This window comes from Monodon monoceros, unplaced genomic scaffold (genome assembly GCF_005190385.1).
Source record: "Monodon monoceros isolate NGI ecotype Baffin Bay Population unplaced genomic scaffold, NGI_Narwhal_1 Super_Scaffold_4, whole genome shotgun sequence".
Taxonomy (NCBI): Eukaryota; Metazoa; Chordata; class Mammalia; order Artiodactyla; family Monodontidae; genus Monodon; species Monodon monoceros.
In genome coordinates this window covers 35,889,809-35,910,691 of record NW_021703781.1, presented here as the reverse complement: position 1 = coordinate 35,910,691, position 20,883 = coordinate 35,889,809, and the positions used below count along the sequence as shown (strand labels likewise).

General features: G+C 48.0%; 1 protein-coding gene across 12 annotated transcripts in view; it reads right to left on the bottom strand.

The window, feature by feature from the left end:
* Positions 1 to 20,883, bottom strand: part of WDFY4 (WDFY family member 4) — a 278,318-nt gene that overhangs the window by 189,543 nt on the left and 67,892 nt on the right. For all 12 annotated transcript variants that reach the window (XR_003797097.1, XR_003797100.1, XR_003797098.1 and 9 more), the window contains 5 exons: positions 17,554 to 17,647; positions 3,776 to 3,990; positions 2,506 to 2,600; positions 1,340 to 1,565; positions 841 to 917 (listed from right to left, as the gene is read on the bottom strand). Coding sequence is in view for 7 of the 12 variants with exons in the window: in XM_029245825.1 (XP_029101658.1) it covers positions 841 to 917; positions 1,340 to 1,565; positions 2,506 to 2,600; positions 3,776 to 3,990; positions 17,554 to 17,647 (707 nt within the window). In the remaining 5 variants the exon portion in view is untranslated. The remainder of the gene's footprint in view (positions 1 to 840; positions 918 to 1,339; positions 1,566 to 2,505; positions 2,601 to 3,775; positions 3,991 to 17,553; positions 17,648 to 20,883) is intronic.

The following is a 20,883-nucleotide window of genomic DNA, read 5'->3' as shown; positions in this document are numbered from 1 at the left end:
ACTTGAACCTAGATCCTCGAAGCCTCTCTCCAATGCTGGCCCACCTATTATTCCATTCTGCCTTGCCAAGGGAGCGGAGACGTGGCACACCCCTGAGATCCGTCATCATGTGGCCCACAGGTCAGCTGGTCTAAAGCCAGGCCATGTGCTACGTGGGGCAGAGGACCCCGGCCTAGCTTGGCTAAGCCTTGTCTGGGGAATATTCCACTCTAGGGAAACCCATGCCCTCCCACCTTGTAACAGGGTTGGTGGAACAGGCAGGGCCCACTGCCCTCACTGAATGGGCAGAATCAGGCTTGGAACCCTGCGCCGATGGGCCGTAAATGTAATGGCTCCTGAGCACCTACCCTCCCATAGAAACCCAGACCCTGGCTCTCCTAACAAGGGGTGCCTGGTTTTCAGCCGAGTGCAGCGCTGTACAAAGCATGCCGAGGCCCAGTCGATCCCCACGTGAGCCAAAGACTGGACGGCCATCAACAAAGAACTCATGTTCTTCTCTAGAGAGCGCCGTAAGGTGGGGTGAGGTGTCCATTTCAGCCTCTGTCAATCACTGACAAAATGCATCAAAGCCAGGCTCAGCCACCAACTCACCCACCGAGCCCATCAGTGCTAACAGAGCCCCCGCTCTGTGCAGAGCCATGGGCTGGGCCCTTGGGATGCACAGTGAACAGGACATCCCTGCCCCAAGGCAGGCATGACCAACGGGACAAGTGGGACCAAGAGGAAGACTCACACTTTCTGGAAGTGCCAAGTGGAAATCTGAAATCAAGGCTCCCCGAGGACTTACTCCCAGGTCGGGGAGGGAACCTCAGCAAGCTAAACCCCCAGGGAAGCACCTACCTGTCCCAATCCCTCCAGAGACCGAGTATTCAGTGCTGGTTCCCATCACCGTAGACAGGGTTGGAATAAACAAACAGCTGGAACAGGAAAGTGTCTCAGATCATTGAACCGCAAGCCAACCTCTGGTGTGAGGTTTCCCCCTCTGTCCTTCTGCAGGGGCCTCACTCCCTCCTAGACCATGAGGCCCCAAGGACAGAAAGTACCTGATGCTGGCGCCATGACCCTAAGAAAGGAATCTGCTCTGGAGGCTAGAGGGGAGGGCAGTCCACACTGCACGTGAATGCAGACACACCAGGGGAATGAGAGGGTCCTGGCCCAAGACAGCTGGGGACACTGCCTCTAAGAAGCCACTGAGAAGACAGGGTGTCCATGACCCAGATATTTTCCACAGCTGAGTGTGAGAGACGATGGGAACTACACTTTTGTAATCAATATTACAATTCACCCAAGGCACTGGGAAATTAATAGTGTATTTCAAGTATATGAAAGCCTGTCATACCCATAACCTTCCACAGACATGTCAAATTCCACAAAGGATGGAGCCAGGGCTGCCCTCTGAGGCTGCAGGTTGCGTGGGGAGGTCATGGAGATGAGGCTCAGTGCTGTCTGAAGGGCGGTGGTTGAGCCCTGGGATGGCCCTGAGGGCCTGCGGGCCTGTGTGACTGCTGAGCGAGGGCTGGTGTCCAGGGGATCCTCAGCAGGCACTGGTGTCACTGCCTGTGACCCTAGGGCAGCAAGCAGGAGAGCTGTGTCTTTGCTCAAACCATTCCTGCCCCTCTTCTGACAACAGCCCCCACATTTCTGCCACAGCCCTGAAGGAGGGCTCTGCAGAGTACCATGCCGTTCCTAACCCTGAGGGTGTCCTCCTGGGCCCTCCACTGGCCCTCCCACCTGGGCTCTCTGCTGATTGTCATAGCACAGAACTATTGTGACAACCTGCTCCTCCTAGAAACTTCTTCTCACTTTAATTCTATCGTGGCCCCCACCCCTTTCCAGTACAGGTTTTCTGTTGCTGTCACTGGCTTGCCCCATTGGCCGTCGCTCACTGCGGCTTTGTCTTGGTTCTCTGGCCTCCACACTCTCTTTCACAATAGGCTGTCTCCTCGAAAGCTCTGGCTCCCACCTCTGGCTGCCGGCTCAAGCTTGACTCTCCATCCTGGCTTTTCAATTGGGGCTCCTTGCCTCAATGTCCTATGCAATCTTATATTCAGCATGTCCATGTCCTCCTTTTCTCCAAGAGGGTTCCCTGGACCAGCATCTTTCCAGGTACCAGGCCAATGCTTTGTCCTCCTGACCTCCTAACTCCCCCCTGAGCTGTGAGCTGTGCAGAAAGCTGACACTGTTCCTCTGCCCAGGGGCAGCGCTGGGTACTCCTGCACGCGCTGTGACATGAAGGTTTCCGTGCTCCAGGCCCAAAGGGGTCAAGTACACACTCATCATCACCTCTTGTATGGGGGTAGGGGTCTCCCTCCTTCCATATCTGGTCTTTGTCTGGGGACCATTGATCTGATCCTTCTGCTTTTTCCTCATTTGCTCCATTGAGCAGCAGGCAAAATCATTTTTAAATCTGTCTGCTTCCCATATGTTGTAAAGGATCCCTTACAAGAAATGCATATTCTCTTTTAAATCCCATTATCCTGCCCCTACTCCTTCCTCTGTCCTCACCTGGGCATCCAGAGTCCCCTCCATGTATGTGAGATGAACTGAGGATTTTCGCTGCAGCCGATGGAGGTGGAGCAATTCCAAAACCTAGAAACTGTCTGAATATCATAACAAACAAGAGAACCAAATGAAGACATTTTGCAAGCAGAAATTTTCTCCAGCTTCATCTGAGCACTGTCTTAGGTCCCAGAGCTCGCTGGCTCCCCCTCCAGGCCTTCCTCTCTCTGCCTGGAAACCCTTTTCTCAGGCCATACAGAAACAGGGCATCCCTGACCTGGCACTCAGACCAGAGAGCTGGTGAATTTAAGTGCTTTTGACTTAACCAGTGAGGACCTTGAGAGGAAAAGGGTTTTGTTGGAAAATAACTTTGTCATACTTTGTTTTGAAGTTTCTAACGGAATTGAAACTTCCTCGTCTGACAGCCCCACAGCTAGAGGCGGAAAGAGGCTGGCCTGGCCCCTGGGTCCCATGCCTGCTGGCTGGAGGGGCTGCCTTCCGTCCCCCTGCACTTGGTCCTGTGTGTCAGCAGGGGTCCAGCTGGCCTGTGGCCCTGGGCACCACCCTCCCTACCCCTACATTGTCTAGGGCAGGGTGGCCTGGCCACAAGTACTTAAGAGACCCCTGACCTCCCTCCTAGAGCGTTTCTTTCCTCTGCTTTTCTGTCTTCTGTGTCTGCTCCTCCTTGCGCATCTTCTCTCCCTGCTGTGGCTCTCCAGGAAACATGTGGCTTCATGGAGGGGCTGCAGTGCGAAGGCCCCACAGGACACAGTGGTGCTGCCTCTGTCCCCGTCCTTGTAGGGAGCCCAGTCGTGGCCCGTCACACCAGCTAAGTTCCCTGTGGTCTAGCCTCGTGGCAGTCAGGCCCCTACATCCTCCACCCTTCTCAGCAGGGCATCTTCACCTGGTCTGGTGAACTGCACAGGCCACAGGCCTCAGCCACTGCCACTCCCTTGAAGTCCCTCTCTTTATACCCAATCTCCCGACTTTGGTCCTCCCAGCTCCTCAGAGCTCCCACTCTGAACTGAGCATCCCATCCAGCGCTATTCTGTATTGTCTGCAGGACCCTTTGCTTATTATCCCTCTCCCCGAGAACATCAGCTCCATGGGAGGGGCTACGTCCGCTCTGCGGGCCTCACACTGTTGCAGACCCAAGGCTCCTCCCTGGACTTGCAGTGTCCATCGCTGGGGAGGGGGAGGGGGCACTCTTACTGCCCACTGTGCACTCGCATGGCTGCCAGGGGCTTGGCAGCATTTAACGTGCAGCACACGGTACCTTAACACGTCTGGTTCGATGGCTTGGGAAGCAAGCTTTTCAAAAATCCTGATGAGCCCCGAGTGCAAGGGGCTGCTGCTGGTGGTCAGAGCCTGGTGGCAGTAGGTCATAAGGGTCCTGAGCATCCCCGCCTCACACATGACCTGACGGTTCTTCTCCGACTTCACCAGGGACTGGATGTGACTGGTCACGGAGCACTGGATCTCCTTGGAAAGCTAAGAGTAACCAAAGCAAGCAGTGAGCCCTGGAGGTCGGCATGTTTCGTGGGCCACTTTGGTAAGCTCCCCACTAGGCCTTGAGTTGGTGGTGGGGCGAGGAGACTAGCCCTCACAGCCTGTTCTTACTGCACCCCATCTGTCCTGGGCCTCTCAGATGTGGCCTCCTCACAGGAGCTGCCAAACAGGTAGACAGCTTAAAAGAGACTGCAAACTGGCAAGCGAGAGGCTGCACCAGCCTGAGACATGTGCTTGACCCACACAATGTTTAAACCGTTTCTGAATTGCTAACATTTAAAAGCCTGGAGATTCCACGTAAAAGTCCAGACTTGTGGCCTCTCTCAAAAGGTGGAAAGATCTGGTCATGCTGCTTTGCCATCCTGTGTCTGTCAAGAAGCAGTGGGAGCTGGGCAGCGGCTATGCCCTCTAGCGGGTCCCACAACTCACCCCCTACCCACTGGCATCGCTCACTCAACAGTTCTGTGTTTGAGTTTGCGCCCCCAGTCTAGAAGGTGGAATCCTCCTGGGAGTGCCAGCCTGCAGCAGGTGCCCCACCCAGGCTGTTGGCTGTGGCAGCTGCAGCCCGCTCCGTCTTCACGTGCCAAACCACACCTGCTCATACAAGCCCCTGAAGTCACGGCTCCAGTGGGGAAGCCTTCCCTGCACCCCTCATCCTTTGTCCATCTCTCTGTGCTAAGCACTTTCAGACACACAGACAGCTGGCCTCTTATCTTCCTCCTACTACATTTCAACTCACTTCACTATCTTTATGTCCTTGAAGCCCATAGGATAGAGTGCATAGAATCAGCTCAGTCAGTATTGAGCCAAATACAATACATTGTTTTCACAATCCTCCTTGCTTCATAAAAGGGTAAACCCCTGGAATTCCCAGCCTCCATGGATATATAAATTGGGGGGTGGAATTTTCTTCATAAAAACTCTTAAGACTGCCCACATTTTCTTTTACTTTGTATAAGACTCTCTGAAATGACCAGGATACCAGTTAGATCTTAATGGAGTTTTCCTGCAGTGGAGGCTATGTGGGCTCCACCCAGATGTCCTTCTCCAGGTTAGTGTACCCATCACAGCTGCCCCTCCTGTGGAGGTCAACCTCCCCTAAGTTGTAGCTGCCCTGCTATGTAACCCCCATATATATGTTCATGCATGCATACATGTGTGTACATGTACACATACATGCACGTACACACATACATAAAAGTGTGCACACATAAATACAAACATATATACATCGCCCCCAGACTACAGCCAATGAAGCCATGCCCTTCAGCCTCTGTGGTGCAATTCATGCTGAGAGCCCCACCCTGTAGGCTCAGGCTGAAGCTAGACTTCAGCTGATAGCATGTCCTCACTCAGCTCCTTCCTCTGCACCACTCTGCTTCCCTCACCTCCCTTCTTCTGAGTCCCTCCCTCCACAAATCCCATGCACCTGTAGCCCTGTCTCGGTATCCACTTTGAGGAACCCAAGCGGAGACCCTAGCCTGCTTTTCATATTGCACACATTTGCCCTAGTCTCTGGTTTCAAGAAAAGGGATCTATGGTGATGTAGATTATGTCTAGCTTAGCCTACCAACGTAAAGCCAGGAGTCACCATAAAGGCACTTACTCTGGGACTCTGGACCCAACACTCAGAATCACCTCTCTCTACCATCACCTACCTCCCTGTGCATGTAGTTATTCAAGGCCACCCTGCCCAGAGATGGTCAAGAGTATGTCTGTATCACTAAGGGATAGAAATTTGTAAGATGGCGTTCTTCTTCAGGCTGTGAACACAGTTTTGTAGCACATGTGTTTCAAGGACTACAATGTGTGGTGAAACATATTTACAGTGTTTGTCATCAGTTTCTAGATTTTTTTAAAAAGGAAGGGGTGGGACTTCCCTGGTGGTGCAGTGGTTAAGAATCCGCCTGCCAATGCAGGGTACACGGGTTCGATCCCCGGTGTGGGAAGATCCCACATGCCGTGGAGCAATGAAGCCCGTGTGCCACAACTGCTGAGCCTGCGCTCTAGAGCCCATGAGCCACAACCACAACTCCGGAAGCCCACATGCCTAGAGCCTGTGCTCTGCAACAAGAGAAGCCACGGCAATGAGAAGCCCGTGCATAGCAACGAAGAGTAGCCCCCGCTCGCCACAACTAGAGAAAGCCCGCATGGAGCAACAAAGACCCAACGCAGCCAAAAATAAATAAATAATTTTTTTTAAAAAAAGGAAGGGGTCACACAGCTCACCCTCCCATCCTCCCACGCCTTCCAAAAGCATGACGCCTATAGCTCCTGCCTCAAACTGATGGTATTCAGTGAAATTCCCATCATTACAATATCTTCGGTAATATTTTCGACTTAAGATTTTAGACTATTCAATTTTAGTTTAAAATATAAACTACATTAGAATGGTTTTCAGGGGGACTGCTCCCAGGTAGGATTTTGTCACTCTGTCAACATCACTGATGTCAAGGAGAGATCTCATCACTCAAAGAACACAGTCCCTGCAATGGACTGTTTGTGTTCCCCCCCCCCCCACCAAATTCATACGTTGAAACCTAACCCCCAGTGTGGTGGTATTTGGAGGAGGGGCCTTTGAGAGATGCTTAGGTCTTGAGGGCAGAGCCATCATGAATGGGATTAGTGGCCTTAGGAAAGAGACCCCAGACAGTTCCCTCCTCCCTTGCACCACGTGAGGACACAGCGAGAAGAGTGCCATGAGTGTGGAAGTGGGTCCTCACCAAACACCGAATCTGCCAGCACCATGATCTTGGACTTGCCAGCCTCCAGAACTGTGAGAAATAAATTTCTGTTATTTGTAAGCCACCTGGTCTATGGTATTTTGTTATAGTGGCCCGAATGGATGAAGACAATCCCCTTCCCTGTCACTGTGGTATCTGCACAGCCAGCCTGAGATGCCAGAGGGACATGTATAACCCAACAGGGACCAGAAACAGAAGAAAGAAATGTCAGATCTAATTTGCACTAAACAGTTCCATGTCTTTTAATTTAAGACGCTCTTCCATGTAGAAACCTCCCCAACCTCCTGACTCCCTTCCCCAAATCTTTCTTCCAATGCTCTAAGTGTCCCTTCCTACATCCAAAGAGACCGCACCTCTGCCTTCCTTCTTCACTCTTCTCAAAACAGAAAAGCTGCTTCTACCCTCTTGCCCAGAACTCTCCCTCTCCCAGAACTTGGAATATTTGGTAACTGCAGTCTTTTAATTTGGGGTGAGAGTTGGGGAGACAGTCTGCATGAAATAAGATGCAAAAATAACAACACAATGTATTATTAATAAGAATTAAAAACAAATGTCTACAACCTCCAATTTTTATTACCAGCACTTCACTTATTGCTTTGGGGACTTTTGGCTTTCCTTTTTGTTGTTGTTTTTGCTTTTTTTTTTTCCTCACCAGAGCAGGAATACTTAAAATCTAAATATGCAAAAAAGAAAGAAAAAAAGAAAAAATTTTCAAAAGGGAGAAATAGAAATGCTGATCTTATCTAATAATGCCACAAGTTTACTCCAGAATTGCTCAATACCCCATAATGGAGGAGGGAAAATTGATCGCCCTCATTATCGCTGCAGCTCTGTCAATACCAATATTGCCTTGTTTTGAATAAAATGTGCTGTTTTTTTCAATGTTGGTTCCAGTAAAATGGGGTTTTAGTGAAAATATGAGCAGTAGCAGGAAACCAGTCTGGTTTCTCCCCCTACAAATGGATTGATTTTCCTAACGCACATGACTTCCAATGCAGGAAGGGGATAGTGGTTCAATTAGGACTCAGTGGTAAGCGCTCAGGGTCATCAGCAGGCTGGACCCACAAGGCAAATTATCACAGAGAGATGTGCGGGGCTGCCTGTAGGAGTTTTCTGCCTTCTCCACTTAGCAGCTGAGTCTTCAAGTCTGTCCTTGTCCAGCTGTGGATGTTTAATCTTCTTTATCTCTCTCCCACCCCCCACTTTCTCTCCTGGTCCAGGTTAATATGGTGGTCCCAGAGCCCAATGAGGGCTGGGTCCTGGTGGGGTGGGTCCCTCCAAGGAGGCGTGGGCTATGAGTACATCAGTCCAGAGTGTGTCTTCTAGACATTAATCATGTAGTCCTAACCAAAAACCATCAGATGGCCAGCATATGCTTCCCCCAGACACTTAGAAAGAACTAGGGACTTCCACTGAGCTACTCAAATTTGGACTAGTCACTTATTCCAATTTGGGTGAAATGTTCTTTATTTGATGATTCTGGAAGAGAGATGATACATTTTAAGTGACCTCTGCTCTTCTGGGATGTCACAGGTAAATATGTGTTTTATTTGTAAAGATGTGTTTTATTTGACAAGTCGTTGTGGTTTTTATCTTTGCTTACTTAGAATTAGCTCTCTCTTTATATGGGCATAAACTTTCCATTATGCACAGCCCCCACCAGCCTAATACACTCGTTTGCATTGCCCACATGGCCTTATAGGCGTGGGAGTCTGTGATCTTGGTTTAGGTGTAAGAGGGTCCAAATCCCATTGAATCAGTAGAATCCACGTCCAAAGGCATGGCTTCCTGGATGTACTTGTACAGATTTGCAATGAAGACCAAGATGCATGTGGGTGCCTGCTTTAAATCTTCTGCTTCTTTTACAAATTACATACATATTTTGGCCAATACTTCCTGGTTACAGAAGCCTAGGATCTTATATTAATAAAATAGTTGTCTCCTTCCAGCTTTACTTCCCAACCTCCCCTTTGGTCCACCGTGTACTCTACCCCAGTAACATCACCCTTTGCTGAATACGCCATAACCTTTTTGACTGATGCCCAAAGTTGAGAATGTCCTTTCTAATCCCATCCCTTTGCTGAGGTCCTACTTATTAAAGAGACAATTCACACGTTCTCTCATCTAAGAAAACTTTTCTGATCTTCCTAACTAGCACTGTGTCCACACCTGAATCATTATAAACACCACACTATGACAAGCTATCTATCTGTTTACCAAGAACTGTGAACTGCTACCAGAGACAATGGCTCCTCATCCTTGTTTCCCCAGCACATATCCCTGTGCCTCCAACACAACAGCTGCCCAGTGAGTGCAAGCACAAGGGCACAAGGTGTTCTAGGAAACAGCAGGTGCACTGGACCAGAGAAGGTGGTCAGAAAAGGTGATGTGCCAAGTGAGTGTTGAAGAATAATGAAAACAGTGCCAGGTCGGCAGGGGAAATGATCTTTCCTGAGCCCGTGGTCAGCCCTGAGATGGAGCATGAGGACATCACTAGGGAAATCCGCTTGTAAACATCCATCCAGGAGGATGCCTGCACAGCCTGGAACCTGAAACATCTGTGAAGAGTTTCCATCACCTTGGACACACACCCCCTCACTCCACGACAGCTAGGTCAGGTGAGCAGTGGGCTCCGTGAGACCCAACATCAGCTTCCAGACAGAACCCTTCCCCGCTGTGGCTTGGGCATCCTTGGTTAGCTCAGAGAAGGAGGGATTAACTTACCCTGAGTATCTCTATTGCTTGGGCCAAAGTAAACTGCTGACACAACTCTTTTAAGATATACTTTTTAAACAGATGTGTTGTTGTTGCTGTTGTTAGCAGGTCTCCACACACGATTGTCTGGAGAAGATTCCTCAAACAAGACTACAGAGTCCACAGTCTCTTGCAGAGATAAGAGATCCATTTCCAAGCATTCTGTGACTCCAGTCCCGGTGTGTTGCTTCTGAGCTTCCAAATAGACATTTACCCTCCCTTCATCTTCTGGGCACAGGGCACACGAATATCTACCCAGAAGTAGGTACTCATGTTGATTTGACACTAACTAACGGGAAACTTGGGCTAGTTATTTACTTTCTCTGGGCCTCAGTTTCCTTAGCTTTAAAACGAGAATAATGAAAATACCTACCTCACTGGTATGTTTTTGAAACAGAATTTGTGAAGGTGCTTTTCCTTAAAGGATGCACGTGTTTTCAGAATATTAATCCCTTTTAGTTGCAGTCTTCTTTTCTTACCTTGTATCAGTAAGGTTCCTGATTAATTATCATTTGTATTTATCAATTAATTTATCAATTGTATAATGCCAGCTGGAAATATACCTAAAATGTATTACCTTCCATTTTGTATTTCTAAAATCTTATATACTGTGACTCAGAGTCCTAGGAACATCGAGTACCAAAGCCAGAAGAGAAAGGTAGGGGGTATGAGAGCACATACTGCATGCCAGGTAGTCCTGAGGACACTCGAACTATACTTCCCACTACTCTTCTCAATGGGAAAATATTATTATGAGAATACTGAGACTGAAGAGGTTACATCAATTTCCTAAGGTGACATAGTCAGTGAGTGGTAGAACTGGCACCCCAACCCGGGTCTTACTTCAAAGCCCATGTTTTTAAGACTGAGTCATGCACTCATTATAAGGAAGGGAACTCAGTATCTCATAAGGGGCATAAACTGATGGCCTACAGAAGTGTTTTATTTGGTGGGGGTAGTTTGGCTTTGCTTTTGTCTTGTTTCCCCCTAGCTAGATGTGAGTAGCTCTAGGCAGGGCAAGTACACTTCCCTATGACCACAGGTCTCACCATTCCTTATTGTTTACACCTACACATTTACTTTACGACTCTGGCCCCAGGACACTGTGTCTGCAACCCCTGTGATCTAGGCCAAATCTGAGTAGCTGAAATTGAGGTGCAGAGAAAGGAAGTGGCCCATGTTAAGTCATAGAAATAACGATGGTAAAGGACTGGAGGAAAGGTCGCCAGATAATTGGACCAGAGCTCACCCTATCAACTTTAACTTCCACTCCATCATTCTACGTCCACTGTAGCTTCCTTTTGATGCTCTTCATCTCCATGCAAGATTATGTCCATTTGTTCTATTTAAGAGGCCACCCTAAGAAGTCACTTGGATTTTGACCAGGATCTGAGACTTTTCCACCCAGGGACAATAAAAATATTTGGGGAAGAATGCGGTCAGAATGAAAGAGCAGAAGAAACATAGAAATTCAACATATTTGAAATCTCTAATGTGTTGTAATTTAATAAAGCAAGACTCCTACTTTGCCAATTTCCTTGTTGAAGAAAATGGCTCTTTTCAAATAGCTTGCCCTTACACAATGCTATCCAGGGCTATTAATGCTGTCGATACTTGAGCTATTTGAAACCCACATGATTAGTTCAATGTGTTTGAAATACAGGCTAATTCCAGAAAATGGCACCCTTTCCAAATTGAGGTGCAAATCAGTTGACAGATACAGCCCGAGCCTGATCTTCTTTCTGTCCCATCATACTGTGTGGGAGGCTTCCATTGCAGTAGAATCTGGAACATACCCAACAGTGAGGGGAGGTGCACACTGACTATAGACAACAGTCTCTCTAATGCCCAGGTCTGATCATGTCCTTGCTTTCCAACTGCCTCCCACCCACGGCTACCACCTCCCTACAGGGAAGGCAACTTGGTGCAGTGGCAGGAGGTCCTGGAGCCTCCCATCAGGCACATCCACCACCTAGCTATGATGTTAACTCTGTCACTTAAGTGCTACAAGTTTCAAGTCCTCATCTGTGAAGTGGGAATACTGATGTCTACCTTGCAGGGTTATTACGAAGATCAAATGATAAAATGCTTGTAAAGTTTCGGCAACTAATAGCAGTAGCTACACCAGTCGGCAAGTGTTTCCCATGGTGCCTTGTACGTTCTGCTTGCCATGTTAAGTGCTCCTGCATTGCTTCAGCTGATCCTCACAATAATGCCATGAGGAAGATGATATTCTCCCCATACTACAGCAAAGAAAATTAAGGGTCGTGGAGGTTAGATAATTTCCCACGGTTCTGTGACTGTTAAGTGGCAGAGAGATTTGACCAAAATCTGTCATCTTCAGAGCCTCATAGAGTGGGTGCTCATTAACCACAGCAGTGATGATGATAACGACAAAGGATGGTAATCCAATAAAATCCAACTGCCTGTGTATGGTACTCAAGGCCCTCATGATGTGGCTTCAACCTACTTCTCCTGCCCCATTTACTGCCTTTCTACCCGCATGGTCTATCCTCACCCAACTGAACTATTTGAAGTCCCCGCATGGGCATGGCATCTTCACGTGTGCCTCTCTCTGTTGTCTTGTCCCACCCTCCTCTACCTGATCTGGCATAGACAGGTCTCTTCTTTAAAGTCTGGCTCCAGTGTCCCCATCTCTGTGTGGCTTTCTCTCCCCTCTGCCCCAAGGCCCTGTGGGCAAACCTTTGTTACAGTTAGAATATCTAACTATCTTCTCCACTCATCTGAGTACCCACCCTCAAACTCAGACTGCGTGTTACTGTGACATTGGTCTCTGAATCCCCAGTGGTACCTAGTAGGTGCTGCGTAATTATTCATAAAAGTAAATACATCACACTGGTGGCCCCAACACAGGCTGAGTTCCACCTCTGTGAAACTGGATCTGACTTCCCACCCTCTGAGTTCCCATTGTCATGCACAGAGCAAATAACCCTCTGCTAAGACGTGAACGGAAGTGCAGTGGTGCTGGGACAAGAGAGCTCTCCACTACTGGTCAGAGTTCTAGCCCAGAGCCACGTCCCTACAGCAAGCCCCTCATGGCTGCTGAGCATGCCAGAAAGAAAGGGAAAAGGCCTTTCTTCTCAGTTACTTCTTCCAGCGACCAACTCAGCTCCAACAGAACTGAGCTGGGCTCCACGTTTGCCTTGTGCCTGGTACAGCAACATTCACAATAAAATTCCTACAGTCCAATTTTAATACTGGCGATGATACAAGAGGAAAAAGAACTCAGCTGGATTATTTGTTTCCAAGAGCAGCTCGCACTGCTAGCATTTTGCAGAGGGAAAAACCCCCTCTTGGTCATGAACAGAACAAATTTAATTTGGCCACAATTAGAAATAAACCAGACAACCCATGTAAGTAGTTAAGTTGTTGCTTCTAAAATGATATCTGTACCTTGGAAAGCTATCAATTTCTCATCCATAAGGCAGGAAGAGCATTTGAGGGATGTAAAGTGGGTAAGAGTATAGGGATGCTGGGAATCACCAGGCCCACCTAAAGGGAGACGAGTGGGAACTCACAGTCCATCTTTTTTTTTTTTTTTTTTTTCCTTTTGCGGTACATGGGCCTCTCACTGTTGTGGCCTCTCCCGTTGCGGAGCACAGGCTCCGGACGCACAGGCTCAGCGGCCATGGCTCATGGACCCAGTCGCTCCGCGGCATGTGGGATCTTCCCGGACCGGGGCACGAACCCGTGTCCCCTGCATCGGCAGGCGAACTCTCAACCACTGCGCCACCAGGGAAGCCCCTCCATCTTTTTAGTAATACTGCCATCTACTGAAACTTCCAGCTGCTGTCTCTGCCCCAAAACCTGCAGTCCTTCTGTCAGTTTCATTTCAGCATTTTCTTGCGTGTGTCTCATTTCTCATTTGATTTACTATTCTGTTTGTTGTTACAAGGTTTCCCCCCGCCCCCCCTTTCAGAAGTTAATTACTGTAATTACCCAACTTTTAATAGCTGCTGATTTGGCATCTGCAGAAGATTTCTGAGAAAATGTACCACTACATTTCATCTGCACATTTGAGAGAGAGTGCGTGAGAGTTAGACTTTTCCTAAATTACTTATTGTGACCTGAATAGAGGAAAAAGTATCCTGCCAAGTGGAAGCCTCATTTGCATACTTAATTTGTCCAATTACCATCACAGGATGAGGGAAAGTTCCTCCCCACACCCTGATGTGACGACTCATGGTGTTTATCTGAAACTGGGGCTCATCCACAGAGCCTTCATGCACCAGGAAGCGGAAGGACAGGCCACTGTCTGCTCTGCATCACTTCGTCAGTCATCCTCATGGTGGAGTTCTGCACAACGTGTTTATCAGCAACCGTCTGACTGCTAAGACCACCCAAACCACTGGCTTGGCTGTTCTCATTGCAAGTGCACTGCAGGGTATGAAATACAGCTAAGGAAGCCCAGATGCATGACCCTGCATTCTGCAAGAGCTGCAGAGATGAGAGATCTGTTCATCAAACACGTCTTGACCTTGAACCTAGAAGTGACTTTTAGATCTCCCCTCAACACCTCCATGATTTTAGGAAGTTACACAACTCTCCTGAGCTTCAAGCACCTGCAAAATGGGGGAGATTCTCATTTTAATGAGCTGTTATGAACACTGATTAATGTTCCTGGAATAGAAGTAACACTCAATGTGTATTAGTTTCCAATATGCTCCAGGCAGAACCTGTCGTGAATACTAAGGTAAAGAAAGTAAGGTCCCAGGCTTTAGATAACCAAATGACTCGAAGACATTTGATTTAGGGGTCAAATAATTTTATCCATCAGTTAGATGCCTAAGGCAAGTGTGGTGGCTGGTCTTTAAAGATGGCCCCCAACAATTCCCCCTGTCCTGTACACGCAAGCCACCCCTCACGTCAGTAAAGGAGACATAGGTCCCTTCTCGCTGAGTCTAAGCTGAACCTGTGACTCACTTTGACCAACAGAATGCCATGGAAGTAATGCCATGGAAGTAATGGCTTGTTCCAGGCGAAAGCCTCCAGAAGGCTCGGCATCTTCTGTTTTTGTGCTTTTGGGAACCCTGAGCTGCTATGTGGCCTGCTAGAGAATCCAGGTGGAGGTATACAGGTAGAAGCCAGATGGTGAGGGCTACATGGAGGAGAAGCCAGACCCTACCAAGGCCCCAGACATCTGACCCAGTTGGGCCAGCCTAGGAGCCTCTCTCCATTTGAGCCAGCTTGTGAAGTGCCAGCTCTGTGAGTGGAGAACCCATCTTGGTGCCCAGCTGATACCATGTGGAGCAGACAGAAGCTGTCCCTGCGGTGCCTGTCTAAACTCCTGACCCACAGAACCACGAGGAAGAACGAGACCATTATTGCTAACTTGGCAGCCCTTTGTAATACAGCGATAGATAACTAAAGGAGCAATCAAACCCGTTTTAGCCCAGGCTACTGCTGTTCCATAAATGTTGAAAGATATAAAGTGCATTCCATTTCACTATTAGATGCATCCCTACTCATTGGTTTGATAATCACTTTATCGTCACTTTCCAGCAGAGGATCATGAACCACATAAAGGATTCCAGTTACAAAGAGACATGTAGACATGGAATTGAGTTAGTCCTTTTTTAACTCCTGTACCTAGTTTACAGAATTTCCTAAGTAAAACAGTCCCTTCCTTCCACATCAAGGCTTTTGCTCCTCCACTCCACTTCTCACCAATTTCGGAGGATTTGCAATATTTTTACTAAGCCATTGTCATTTTCAATGATTAATAACACCCCTATAGTTGACCCTTGAACAACACAGGTTTCAACTGCACAGGTCCACTTATGCATGGATTTTTTAAAATAAATATAAGACCTGTATTTTCATTTTACAGATCTTTACCTGAGTGTAGGGAAAAGTTTATGTTCAATTAGAGATCACAATATGTGGAATCAAAACTAGCATTTGAGTCCTGATTCTATCCAAACTTTTTCACCTTCCTGTCCTTGGGTGAGTCATTTATCAACTCCTTTGTTTTTGAGGCAGAGATAGTAGTACACTGTGTGAGGGTCAGCACCCTTAACCCCCATGTTGTTCAAGGGTCAATTGTAGTCACCATTTCTTCTTAAAACATATCACCTCCTTTTTTTTTTTTTTAGGAGTTTATTAATTAATTAATTAATTTTTGGCTGTGTTGGGTCTTCGTTTCTGTGCGAGGGCTTTCTCTAGTTGTGGTGAGCGGGGGCCACTCTTCATTGCGGTGCGCAGGCCTCTCACTATCGCGGCCTCTCTTGTTGCGGAGCACAGGCTCCAGACGTGCAGGTTCAGTAGTTGTGGCTCACGGGCCTAGTTGCTCCGCGGCATGGGGGATCCTCCCAGACCAGGGCTCGAACCCGTGTCCCCTGCATCGGCAGGCAGATTCTCAACCACTGCGCCACCAGGGAAGCCCTATCACCTCCTTTTTAACTCCAGGACAAAACAAAGCTGGACCCGCACCCCCGTGAGCCCCCATTCTCCTATAGACGCCACTGCTGTGCAGGGGAAAGACCATAAGAACTGCCACCAGGTAGGACCACATTTAATACCAGGTCCACCAACTCAGAATCCTTAAAAGGCACGTACATTGTCTGAGACTCGGTTTCCCCACTGGCTAAAATGGAAACAATGATACTCCCCACCAAACATCTATGAGGGTAAATAATCAGTGAAAGGGTGTGGCACCGTGCCTGGTACATGGTAGCTGCTCAGGTCAAGTAATTTCCTTTCGTCTGCTGCTAATTCAAGAGCGTATTTTCCAGGGCTTCCTCAACTTCGAGTTTCTTTCTCAGAACCTCTAGAGAACATATTCTCTAAATTGAGAGCACTTCCTGAGAATCTGCCTCGTTCTGTTGCTTTCACCGGTACGAGCGCGCCTCGCTGCAGTGGGGCCGTCAGTGCTGCCAGGACAGGAGCTAAGAGCCACCTTGACTCCCCCCCCCTTCCTGCTTCCTGCGCCCCGTTCATCTCAGGGCCTTGATTCTATCTCCCAATAGGTCTCTTGACTCCTTGCTCTACACACTTTCCCACAGACGCCACCATAATCAAGCTACCACCATGTGTTACCAGTCTGTGGACATGGCTTCCTAACTGCTGTCCCCATTCTCTTCCACACAGCCCCATTCCCAGGCCACTCTCCATGCAACAAGAGAGATTTTTAATACAAAAACCTGATTGTGTCCCCCTCCATTCACTTGAGAGAGACTTCGTGCTGCCCTTGGGATAAAACCCCACAGCTTGTCAGGGCGGCAGCCTTCCTCCGCCTGCCCCATCGGGCACATTTCCAGCTCTCCCGCTTTGCTCCCACCCCAGACACCTGCAGCAGGCTCCTTCCCACCTGCTTAATTGCTACTCATCTTTCAGGGCTCTGCTTAAATGTTACCATCAAAGAGATGGCTTCCCTGACATCCACACCTTCATCTAAATTAGATTTAATTAGGTCTTCCCCCTCCACTTCCATTCCCATTATTCTCTGTCAGCACCCATTTTTTCCCCTTAATATCACATGTGACAATTTGTAATAGTAGATTCATTTGTGAGCTTATTTACTTAGTCTGTCTGCCCCACCACCACCTCCCGGTCCCCACCACAGATGTGGGCTCCTTGGACAGTGCTCAGTTCTCATCCTGTTAGCCCTGCATGTCCTACATAGAGCGCCGAGCCAGGGTCACAGCCAATATCCAAGCAATGGATAAATTAATGGGGAGCAGAGGACTTCTGGTCCCACCAATGCCCAGCACTATATGTAGCACTTATATGGGACTTGCCTCATGAAGGTAAATCATTTCATTCAGTTTTTGTTTGGCTGCTGTTTTTAGAAGGTCACATCACCAACAGGAACAATCTGTTTTGAGTGGCCATGGAAGGGTGGGCAGAACTCAATCAAGGGTCTCAGACCCACTGATACTCCCCTGCAGGAGGCACTTCACGAAGGAGGCTCTGTTCATACAGGGGACTGGAGGCAAAGGCAAAAAGGGAAAGGGAGTCTCTGGCCAGAGGAGCTTAAAAGATCAGTCTCGTGAAAAAGACAAACTCATGTGTTCACAACAAGTACCTGAGGGTGATCTTCATGGTACAACTGAGGCAGCAGCCTCACCATGATGCACAGGATCCCAGGGTGCATGATCACAGCATCACCTTCATCCGTCCTGCAGAGAGAGGGAAGCAGGACATCAGACTTAAGCCTTCTCTTCTGCTTTCCACAGAACTTTCTGAATCTTTCTAACACAGGCCACGATACATAACCACAGCCTACCACTTAATTATATGACTTTGACCTAATTAATCTGACCCTAACTTCCCCCAACTGCACAATGGAGCTAACAATGCCATACTTTCCGCGTAGAGTCACAGAATAATGCCGCTGTGCACTAAGGCACAGTGTCCGGCACAGAGCAGATGCTCAACGAAGTTAGTCCCCTGGGCCGCTACCCTCTCTCCAGATATGTGGGAGGTGGAGAAGCTCTCATTTTATATCAAACAAACACACAAAGGACCGTGTCTGGATCCCTTCAAGACGGTGTAAGCACACTCTACTCTGTCCTACCCACTGAATTAAACTAAAACCCCAGATAGAACGCATGAGCAGCTCTCTGAGGACTCTGAAAAGTAAACGGTAGCAAAGCAGGAAACCAAACCCAAAGCACCATGCAACTGGTAACGTGTTTCCTGGGGCTTCCCCGTCCAGCATCTCCCAGAATGGGCTTACAAGGAGTAAGAACCGTGCACCACGTGTGGACAGAACAGACACAGCCTCCAAGAGGAGGCTCTATTTCTAGTCTAAGGAGTGGGGAAAGAGGCTCCAACAGGGCCCAGAGCATGGAGGAAAATCCCTGGAATTTTCTTTGTTGAGTTTCTCCATTCTTTCTCACTTCAGCCTCCAAGAAACCACACAGCAGCAGCAGTGACCAGGCAGGCATCTGAAATTCTCAGGGAGGGGAACCCTTCTCTCTGACCAGAGGAACTCTGGTCCCAAGAGTCAGGCAAAATCCCCAATGTTTTTGCCTCTCTTTTTCGTCTCCCTGCTTGGCCCCAGAGACAGATGCAATTGTGGGAAGTGCATGGCAGAGCAGAGCAGAGAAACTAAAGCTCCAGCTTTCTAGACAGAGGAGAAGGAAGGGACCCCAGAGAGCCAGAAAGTGTCAGGAAGATGATGAAGAGGAGGAGACTTAAGAGTGAAACCACTAAGTTGTGTATCAACCTCTGAGCTCAATTCTGAGCTGCACATGTGTGGATCTGACCCTAAACCACATTCCAAAGGCTTTGAGAACTGCTCAGGAAGAGGTTTGAAAAAGTTTTAAAAATTGAAAAACCACTCGCTAAGCTAGCAAAGACAGAAAAAGACACAAATTACCAACATCAGAAATGAAAGAGAGAATACCACTACACACCCCACAGAAAGGATAAGAAAATACTACAAATAACTCTGTGCACACCAATCTGACAACCTAGATAAAATGGACCAGTTCCCTCAAAGCCACAAACTACCAAAAGTAAGCAAGAAGAAATAAATAACCAGGACAGTTTATAGCTACCACAAAGACTGAATATGTAGTTTAAAACCTTTCCACAAAGAAAACTCCAGCCCCAGATGTTTCCACTGGTGAATTCTACCATACATTTAAAAGATAAATAACACCAATTCTATACAACTTCTTTCAAAATATACAAAAGAACACTTCCCAGTGCATTTTATGAGACCAGAATTACTCTGATATCAAAAGCAGACAAAACCAGTATAAGAAAAGAAAACTACCTGCCAACATCTCTTAGAAAAATAGGTGCAAAAATCCTCAATAAACTACTGGAAATCAAATATAACTATATATAAAATAAATAAGGCACTATGGCCAATTTGTCTTATCCCACAAATGCAAGGCTGGTTCACTATTCAAATATCAGCCAATGCAGGGACTTCCAGGGTGGCACAGTGGTTAAAAATCCGCCTGCCAATGCAGGGGACTCAGGTTCGAGCCCTGGTCTGGGAAGAGCCCACATGCTGCGGAGCAACTAAGCCCATGTGCCACAACTACTGAGCCTGCACTCTAGAGCCTGTGAGCCAAAACTACTGAGGCCCACATACCTAGAGCCTGTGCTCCACAACAAAGAGAAGCCACCACAATGAGAAGCCTGTGCACCGCAACGAAGAGTAGCCCCTACTTGCCACAACTAGAGAAAGCCTGCGCGCAGCAACGAAGACCCAATGCAGCCAAAAAATAAATAAATAAATAAATAATAAAATTAAGGACTAGAAAATTGGTTCAAGATGGCAGAGTAGAAGGACGTGTGCTCACTCCCTCTTGTGAGAGCAACGGAATCACAACTAACTGTTGAACAATCATCGACAGGAAGACACTGGAACTCACCAAAAAAGATACCCCACATCCAGAGTCAAAGAAGAAGCTGCAGTGAGATGGCAGGCGGGGCGCAATCACAATACAATCAAATCCCATAACTGCTGGGTGGCTGACTCACAAACTGGAGAACAGTTATAACACAGAAGTCCACCCACCGGAGTGAAGGTTCTGAGCTCCACGTCAGCCTTCCCAACCTGGGGGTCTGGCAACAGGAGGAGGAATTCCCAGAGAATCAGACTTTGAAGGCTAGCAGGATTTGACTGCAGGACTTGAACAGGACTGGCGGGAACAGAGACTCAACTCTTGGGGGGCACACACAAAGTAGTGTGTGCATCAGGACCTAGGGGGAAGGAGCAGTGACCCCATTGGAGACTGAACCAGACCTACCAGCTAGTGTTGGAGGGTCTCCTGCAGAGGCGGGAGGTGGCTGTGGCTCACCATGGGGACAAGGACACTGGCAGCAGAAGCTCTGGGAACTACTCCATGAGCCCTCCCAGAGTCTGCCATTAGCCCCCCCAAAGAGCCTGTAGCCTCCAGTGTTGGGTTGCCTCAGGCCAAACAACCAACAGGGAGGGAACTCAGCCCCACCCATCATCAAACAAGCAGATTAAACTTTTACTGAGCTCTGCCCACCAGAGCAACACCCAGCTCTACCCACCACCAGTCCCTCTCATCAGGACTTGCACAAGCCTCTTTGATAGCCTCATCCATCAGAGGGCAGATAGCAGAAGCAAGAAAAATTACAATCCTGCAGCCTGTGGAAGGAAAACCACAGTCACAGAAAGACAAAATTAAAGGGCAGAGGACTATGTACAAGATGAAGGAACACAATAAAATGCCAGAAAAACAACTAAATGAAGTGGAGATAGGCAACCTTCCAGCAAAAGAATTCAGAATAATGATAGTGAAGATGATCCAGGACCTCGGAAACAGAATGGAGGCACAGATAGAGAAGATGCAAGAAATGTTTAACAGAGACCTAGAAGAATTAAAGGACAAACACCTAGAAGAATTAAAGAATAAACAAA